Source organism: Stylophora pistillata, chromosome 9 (assembly GCF_964205215.1).
Source record: "Stylophora pistillata chromosome 9, jaStyPist1.2, whole genome shotgun sequence".
Lineage (NCBI taxonomy): Eukaryota > Metazoa > Cnidaria > Anthozoa > Scleractinia > Pocilloporidae > Stylophora > Stylophora pistillata.
The window spans coordinates 1,189,188-1,198,550 of record NC_142527.1 but is presented as its reverse complement, the minus strand read 5'-3'; the positions used below and the strand labels follow the sequence as shown (position 1 = coordinate 1,198,550).

Genomic DNA, 9,363 nt, shown 5'->3' with positions numbered 1-9,363 from the left:
AAGTCAGCGGAAACTCAAACTAAACCAAAATGGCGTACCAATATGGTGAACAGACCGGGTAAATTGTGAACTTAGAAAGGATGATGTAGTCAACATGAGTATTGCAGAGAGGTTATTCGGGCGGCAAAGTGCTATCACCGGAAAACTACTCGCAAAAACGCTATTCTTGAGGAGATGTCTCACGTCTTTTGGTAATTGTAAGGTTACCGAGTTTCGCACAAGAAGAACATGGTCCAACCTTCCGTACAATTTTCTTGGAAAGAAAACATTCCTGAGCAGCAAGTAAGATAGTGATGATAAAATCGTAAAAGATCTCTGTTGCGTGTAAATGTTGATTTCCCACTGTTGATTGGTTGACCGATGTAAGACCGCCTCAAATTTAATTGTTATGTAATGGTTTCATACTCTTCTAGAGGCAGTACACTGAATCAGTTTCGGAGAATCTGCAGTGAATCAACAAGCCATGGATTGTCTACCCAGGTAAAAAAAGGATCTATTTAAATGTGTGTCGTATTTTTGTTTACTAATAAACTTCTACTTGTTTACCTGAAGCAATCACGAATAAGATCTCTCTAAGGTGATGACATGTTATGTCTTCTGTAATTTTTTGTCAGGATAAAATTGAAATGTCAGACTTTCCAGTGTCAAGAATTAAAAACTTTAGCATTATTGCTCACATTGACCATGGAAAAAGTACCTTGGCTGACAGACTTCTTGAAATGACAGGTATGTAACAATTGTATTGTAATGTTCTGACTATATGAATTAAGTGTTTTGTGTTGTATTACTTTAAAAGCCATAAAAATTTCTGTGCTCAAAATTTTTCTAGAATTTTATCTTGTTGAGGCAAAGAAGCCAACCAGAAGTGAGAAATCTTAATTTAACACAGTAATGCAAATTAGTTTGCAGTTTTGTGGTTTTCTTACATTGGGATCTCCCATTTGATTGGTGAAAACACAGGAAACATACTAGATATATTTCAGCCGATTTTCTGAGTTTGACAGAAAATCATCTTGAGGTATTGACAGGGACTACCTTTGTTGACATCTTGGATAGTACCTAATGAAAAATTTAAAAAAAAAACCACTTTATTCCCACTTGTTGGTGACACTCACAGGTATGCTTTATCTTAGCAGGTGCACTGCATCCTTATTATTTAATACTTATTTTTGATCCATCAGGCACAATATCAAAAGATAATGTCAACAAGCAAGTGCTGGATAAGCTTCAAGTGGAAAGGGAGAGAGGAATAACTGTTAAAGCTCAGACTGCATCATTATTTTATGATTATGAAGGAGAAACATACCTTTTAAACCTTGTTGATACGCCAGTAAGTGCAAATAAGTTTCTACACCTTAACTCCCCACTTAATTTGTAAATTTAGGGTCCTTTTTGCTAAAACCAGATGGTCTAATCCAGAAATGATGGTTTATCCTAGAAGCCACATCTTACAGAATCTCAGCATTTGTATTCATAGTTATAAGATATGAATAAAGGTATAAGATATGAAGCTTGTTAGTGTATCAAGATAAACTAAGGGAATGATCTCTTCCTGTTTTAGGGCCATGTGGATTTTAGCTATGAAGTGTCCAGATCTTTGGCTGCTTGTCAGGGTGTTATTTTACTGGTTGACTCAGCTCAGGTATTGTCTCAACCTCCTCATTAGCATCTTTAACTTATTCTTCAGGTGCTCTGTAGGAGGCCTCAAGTAGGCTGCATAGTCTTGCTCTTTTAAGGGAAGGGGGTGCAGGGGTTTCATTAATGTTTTCTGCAGGAGGGCAACTGGTTTTCACAGGTGGGCAAAACTCTTTGAACTGAACTTTTTTATGAGATAAACTTTCCTCCAGACCTTCAAATCAGGTGGGCAAAACCGTCCTCACAACCGGTCAATTTGCCCGGTGCCTGGCCCTTAATGAAACCCCTGGGGTTGGGGGGGGGGGAGGGTTTAGGGGTTTGGGGCACCCCAAATCCCCAAACCCCTAAACCCTCCCCACCACCCCCCTCCCTTAAAAGAGCCAGGCTACGCAGGCTAGGCCTCAGGTGCCCATTAAGACTGAACTGCTTGATTCCTATGAGTGTTTTAATGATCAAGTAGTTGTAGTTAGTGGAGGCTGATTTGTCAGCTTCTTGAGTATGTACATAGATATGCCTCTCTTGTTATTGATAATGAACTCTCAGAAAATGTTCTGATTATTTTTCTTATCTATGCAGGGTGTCCAGGCACAGACAGTATCTAATTTTTTCCTTGCATTTGATAAGGATTTACATATAATCCCAGTACTCAACAAGGTACTTGATCATAAAAATTAATTATGTCAATATCACGATTTAACATTTTTGAAGTAATCCTGATTTATTCAAAACGAATGATTTATTCAAAAAGAATTTCCAATTTTTATTCTTTTGAAGATTGATATGAAGACTGCTGATCCTGATAATGTCTCAAAACAAATGGAAAAATTGTTTGATGTTAAACAGAATGAGATTTTAAGGGTAAGTTAATCAAATAATTTGGATATATCAACAAAGCTGAAATGGTAAATTGGCCACCATAATGATTACAAAAGCTGACGTTTCGAGCGTTAGCCCTTTGTCGAAGCGAATGGGGGGGAAGGGCGAAGGGCTGACGCTCGAAACGTCAGCTTTTGTAATCGTTATGGTGGCCAATTTACCATTTCAACTTTGTTGATATATCCAAATTATTTCAATACCCCAACCGACGCAGCCCCAAACAGTTTCTTTAGAAACTATCGGCCTTAAGTTAATCAAATACTGTATAGATTGAGTAGAAAGAGCACAGTCATTTTAAGAAGCCCAGCTCAATTCCCATGATGTGACCAGTCATAACCCCTTAAAGCTGCTACACATTTTGTTGAAAATAAGTTAATGGAATTATTTTGATATTATCTCAAGGTCTCACTTTCTCACTGGTACCTTTGGAGTTAAGGGGTTAATATTTAATCCTTTATGTATTGTAAATGACAAAAGCCTTTGTGTAAGAAGTAATATTGAGGAACATTTGAATTCTGGTTCAGCACTATTTCAGCTATCTTCTGTTAGTAATGTTTTCTCTCATGTACGGTACATGTACCCTAGATCTCTGCAAAAACAGGATTAGGAGTGGAAACTGTGCTGAAAGCAGTTACTGAGAAACTGCCATGGTGAGTTACAAGTAAAGGAAATTATTTCAAATTTCGAAATTAATCATCACCCTTTAAACAAATTGCCACATAAATAGATATTTATTGTGATTAGAGTATCTCAACATAAACTGCTCAGCGAAGCTTAAATGCAACTTTATAAAGTGACAGTGATTTTAATGGTTGTTACTAGTAAGGGTACGAAAGGGTTTTCTTTGTAGTCCTCAAGGTGAGATGTCAGCCCCCTTAAAAGCTCTTCTGTTCGACACATGGTATGATCAGTACAGAGGAGTGATCTGCCTTGTTGCCGTTCTTGATGGATCACTGAAAAAGGGTAGGATCATGTACTTGATACTATTAGATGCAGTATATAACTATATAATTATAAAAGAAATTATAATACTTGATAATTTATGAAGGAAAATCTCTATGGAATAACTGCAGCTTTGGCAAGGCTTAGTACATACCAGTAAAAATAAAAGGTATCAGACTTTTTTCTTTGTTCAGTTATACACGTTGTGCAATTTTTTTGTCAGTTTTTTGAATAGTGTGACTTCAAAAGTGCTTTCTGCTACAACAGAACTGACTTCTTGAGGTGCTGTACCCTTTCCTTCTCATCTTTGCTCATCTCTAATCATACAGGAGATGATGTCATGTCTGCCTACACACAACAGAAATATGAAGTCCTGGATATTGGAATAATGCATCCAGGAGAGGTCTCTACTAGCGCCCTGTAAGTTTAATCTTTAACATCAATTTATCTGTTCAGGAGAAAGTTTGCAGAGGGATTGGAAAGCTGAACCTATATGACTTTAGTATATGTCAGAGGTGCCAGTTTCAGTCTTGTGCTATGGTTGTAAATCACTAACTGGTTTCCTCTGTCTGGTGGGATCCAACAGTGGTTTGGTTCATGAGGAATTTTGTCTCATTTGGTTGTGCAGTCTGACTAACTTTTGTTCTGTTGAGGGTAAATGGAGACATATCTTTTGAAGGAAATGAAATCAGTTATGTCCAAACATTCCCTTGTGTCTCATTAATCAAGACTGAAAGTACCGAATGACCTAATTCACTGCTATTGCATGTACTGTATGTGGCTTCACTCGCTAAGTGGAGAAGTGCCCTGTAAAAACAGATAGTAGCCCATTTCTTAATTACCTTTAGCTTCTTTTTTAAAGCAAGTCCTGGTTTAATAATAATAATAATAATAATAATAATAATAACTTTTATTTATATAGCGCTCATATCCTGAGCTCAAGGCGCTTTACAACACTGTACGGGGGACTTTTACCAGACTGCTAAGCAGTTTACAATCAATGAAAGGCGAATCTAACAGATGCCCCCTCCCCCCAGTTCCCAGTAAACAGGCCAGACCACATCACAGTAATCTTGTGAGTGGGTTCTTTAACGTCCCCTGCCTAACCAAATTAACTAATTAATAGATGCAGGAGACCGGACCTACGGTTTATTCGTCGTTATCCGAGAAGACTAGAATGTCTATCCATTTCTTGATGTTATAGAAAGGTAGCACATTCTCCTCAGTTATTTTAAGACCCTGAGTGTTGGTCCAGCCGGGGCTTGAACCCTTGACCTCGCGCACAACAGTCCGGCGCTTAACCAATTGAGAATGGTTGAGAACCAGGCCTGGTTTTGAAATAGAAGCTAAGGGTAATTTGGAAATGGCCTATTCATATCAACTTGTTTTGCTTCCAGATTTGCAGGTCAAGTAGGATTTGTAGTTTGTGGAATAAGAAACAGCAAAGATGCTCAGATTGGTGATACATTCTTCCATCCTCATGCACCTGTTGAACCACTGCAAGGATTTAAACCCATGAACTCCATGGTACGTTGATTGTGAACATTTCTCATTCTTTCAAATTCAACTCTTAAGTTACTCTCATTAGGCAAACCTTTCTCATTTTCCTCCATGTGTGTTCTTTTCAGGTGTTTGTTGGTCGTGTACCCTGTTGATCATGTGTCCTTTTCAGGTGTTTGTTGGTGTGTACCCTGTTGATCATGTGTTCTTTTCGTGTGTTTGCTGGTGTGTACCCTGTTGATCATGTGTTCTTTTCAGGTGTTTGCTGGTGTGTACCCTGTTGATCATGTGTTCTTTTTAGGTGTTTGTTGGTGTGTACCCTGTTGATCATGTGTTCTTTTTAGGTGTTTGTTGGTGTGTACCCTGTTGATCATGTGTTCTTTTCAGGTGTTTGCTGGTGTGTACCCTGTTGATCATGTGTTCCTTTTAGGTGTTTGTTGGTGTGTACCCTGTTGATCATGTGTTCTTTTTAGGGGTTTGTTGGTGTTTACCTTGTTGATCATGTGTTCTTTTCAGGTGTTTGCTGGTGTCTACCCTGTTGATCAATCAGAACATCTTTATCTAAGATCTGCCATAGAAAAACTCACACTCAATGATGCCAGTGTCTCAGTTCACCCAGATAGTTGGTATGAATAAAAAAATGCAATTCTGTGAATCATTTTTATCATGTGAATAGTCAATATTATTGATGCAATCAATGTGGTTTGATGTATTAGCATTGGAATCTGATGTTTGATCACATTTCTATGAGCACAGAATGTGATACACAATGACACATTTCTTGTGCTATTTGCATATGTCACTTTGTTAGTTGATCATACTTTTTGTACGTAACAATCAAGTCATAGAGGCTGCCTTGTAATCCTTTAACTCCTAAGAGTGACTACCATCTAATTTTCACTCACAATTTCACCTCTAAATTGAACATTACCTGTAAGTTCATTGCTGTTACCAGATGTAATATTACCTAAATGTTTTGTGACTGATGAGAACTTCCTGAAGAGCATATGGCCCCTTTTTCAATGATGGAAATATGGTTTTCAGCAGAAAAATTTTTTCTTTCCCGTTGTACCTTACAGTCTGGCTCTGGGTCAGGGATGGCGTCTAGGTTTTCTTGGCTTGTTACACATGGATGTCTTCAAACAGCGATTGGAGCAGGTTTGTATGACTGGTATTGGGGGCATCAAAATTGATTGATTGTACCCCCACCCTAAGGGAATAGAAAAAGTGTCTTTCCCAACTTTGCCCATCAACTTGTCCATTTAATCTGTGAACAACACTTAACTTAATAACTGCCATAACTTCTATGATCGTAATGTTTTTAGTCATCACTGAGTTTTAAACCTTTTTTCATTTTAGGAATATGATGCAAGCATTATTATTACTGCTCCAAATGTTCCTTACAAAGGTGCATGTAATAACTAGTTTATTATTTACTACAAAGGATAGAATGGTATTCAGGTGGCATGATAGCTATTGGTAAACCCTGCAATCAATATCATTCAATAAAGATGATGTTTGGTATCAAGATCTCTGCATAAACGCGAGTCCACTAACCCATGCGTAGAGAATGACAAATACTCCATTGGGTGAATGGAAATTAATCGAAATTCGTGTTTAGAGATGAACTAGGAGAGGTGATATTTGCAAATTATTCTTGATTTTTTCCAATTTTTTACAGCAATTTTGAAAAAGAACGATGTTGAGGTGGAGATTCTGAACCCTTTGGAGGTAAGCTGTTGTTTGATACTAACTAAACTGAAAATGTATGTATCTTAGTTTTCTTGTTTATAAATAACTTGGGGAGGCTTTGTTATTTTGTTGCTGTTTTTTGTTAACTTGGTAGCACGCTTTCATGTATTAAATGAGTTCCGTGTATTGAATCATTTCTGTTTGTAGCTTCCAGGGCCCTCTCAGGTACATGCATATTTGGAGCCTTATGTAATGGGTACGATTGTGTTCCCTGAGGAGTGTATGGGCAAAATGTTGAGTCTTTGCGAGGTGAGCAGTAGAGGGAAGATTATTTGCATAATATGTCTTGATTTCCCCGTCCCTCCCCTTATGGGATGTTATTCCCGTTGTCTTAGCACGTGTTACCGTCTCTCCCCTCCCTTGAACAGTCTGGTAGTGCTAATTTGTCTCTCTCTTGCAATACTGGGTGGAAAGAAGCTTCGAATGTGAAGTGCCTTGCATTGAACTGTTTTTTTTTTCATCCTTTTCGCTTTCAGAATAGGCGCGGTGAGCAGCAAGAAGTAATTTACATCGACGAGTCACGTGTCATGTTGAAATACTTACTTCCGATGAACGAAGTTATTGTGGATTTCTATGATGATCTCAAATCCCAGTCATCTGGCTATGCAAGGTTTGTCTTGGATTTTGAACAGTGTTGTTATGGATACTCTTGTGTAAAAGGAAAACCGCGGGATAAGTGGCTGAAAACTGATTTTTGGTGTTCTTCCTTTTAATTTATTTTAGCTTTGATTATGAAGATGTTGGATATAGAGAAACAAACGTTGTTCGGGTAGGGCTAAGCTTGAATTTTACCCATTGGATGTTTTTTAGATCTTGCTAAAAGTAGTCAACTATTTAGCGGTGCACGATTCCTTATTCAAAACTGATAATTTTTTTTTTTCACGCCGGCCGAGGGAAGTTGTAAGAAATTTTTTCCAAGATACAATTTTTTGGAAATATTTTTTGGTTGTTTGTTCAGATGGATATCCTAATAAACGGCTATGCTGTTGACGCCCTAAGCTGTATAGTTCATGGAGACAAAGCTCTTCAATCAGGACGGTCCATGTGCGCGAAACTTAAGGACGTCATACCAAGGTGGGTGTTGTTGCTATGGGGACATGCATTTGGCCCTCTTTTATTATACAAGCCGTTTATTGCTTATAGCCAGAAATTGATTGTGATGGTGACCATTAGATCCCAGAGGATTCTGTTTAGCTTTTTTTCGCGCTTGCGCTCACAGTTTCTCGCTTGGTAAGGGATGACGTGCCTTCACAGATGTTTCTGCGCCTGCCATCATGTGAACTTGAGGTTTTGATTGGTTAATCCTGTCAGTGTTGTCGTTGCAGCGATTCAATGTAAGGTGTGATTTAGCGCGCATGTCACTCATCACAGATCCTATTTGGGTAGTGATCGGAAGTTTATATTCTATCAATTGATGCTCTCTTTTATGACACAGGCAACTATTCGAAATTGTTATTCAAGCCTCAGTTAGAGGAAAAATCACATCGAGAGAAACGTAAGTTCCGTGGTCTTAAATGACTGTTTACTGAGCTACATCGGTACCGTTATGCTTTTCTGAAAGGCATTACTGATTATGTTAGATACATCAATCTTCTATTTTCCCTTTCTCCAAGTATTAAGCCCTTAAGAAAGGATGTTACTGCAAAATGCGTAAGTACTCACATTTGATTAATATTTCTAACAGTTTGAACTCTTAAACTTGTTTTTAGCTCTTTGCGATTAGCTTGTTTGTTTTTTCTTACTGATGTAAGTACAGAATTTTTTTTTCTTTCCAGTATGGTGGTGATGTGACAAGGAAAATGAAACTACTTCGGCAGCAAAAGGAAGGAAAAAAGAAGATGAAAAGGATAGGAAAAGTAGACATACCACACGAAGCATTTCTGAGTGTTTTAAAAAGATGACAACGACCTATCGACACTTGATTGGCTGAAAATACCTTTTCTTTGACATATCTGTGCAGGGATTTTCGTTCGGTCTGTGGTGGATCCTAAAGACAATAACTCGACCTGATGGGTAATCTTTTGTATGAAACTAATTAAAACAAAAATTAAAAGACAAAAAGACTTACTCACACTGTGATCTCTTCAACTCGTTTGTTTTGTTGCCAACTCTTGTTAGTCAGGGATTTAACACGCACTTTGATGTTGCCTTTAGCCGCACATCCAGACATTTTTCGCTTGCGCGGTAACGCCTTGAGTGACTTTTCTATGGAAGCCCAAGTAATAAAAGATTTTTGGCACTAAAGAGGTGCTATTAGTTTGAAACATGTGCCTGTTTCATAAATGAAGGGCCTAATATTTCAATTCTTTTCAATTCTTTTCAATTCATGCAAACTACGTGTAGTCTTCCTGGCCTTTGACAACAGTTTTAAAATAATTCAATTTAAGCTCAAAGGCAACACCAATAAGGTCAATTTGCATGAACAAAAAGACTCATAATTATTTCCGCTCTGCTATCTTTAAAGAGCTCCATGTACGTGAACGTCGACTATTAAATTCTCAACCCCGAATAGTGTATTTCTAGTGTTTTGATTGGTTCACTCAACTCAGCTTTCCGAGTCTCCTTATATGGAATTGCATAGCGTAAACTGTTGCGGAGATAAAAGAAGCTCCAAATATTTAAACGTTCAGAACTTAATTCAATTTAATAATTAACAAT

General features: G+C 37.8%; 1 protein-coding gene across 1 annotated transcript; it reads left to right on the top strand.

The window, feature by feature from the left end:
• Positions 1 to 7: 7 nt before the first annotated feature.
• Positions 8 to 9,221, top strand: LOC111327714 (translation factor GUF1 homolog, mitochondrial). The gene is made up of 22 exons (XM_022931956.2): positions 8 to 282; positions 414 to 480; positions 615 to 726; positions 1,182 to 1,330; positions 1,562 to 1,642; positions 2,212 to 2,289; positions 2,410 to 2,493; positions 3,097 to 3,161; positions 3,362 to 3,474; positions 3,783 to 3,873; positions 4,851 to 4,980; positions 5,470 to 5,579; positions 6,033 to 6,111; positions 6,313 to 6,361; positions 6,635 to 6,684; positions 6,853 to 6,954; positions 7,182 to 7,315; positions 7,429 to 7,474; positions 7,664 to 7,779; positions 8,141 to 8,200; positions 8,319 to 8,355; positions 8,481 to 9,221. Exons 1-22 carry the CDS (start codon positions 95 to 97, stop codon positions 8,604 to 8,606), a joined length of 2,067 nt encoding a protein of 688 aa, XP_022787691.2. The 5' UTR covers positions 8 to 94; the 3' UTR covers positions 8,607 to 9,221.
• Positions 9,222 to 9,363: the final 142 nt, after the last annotated feature.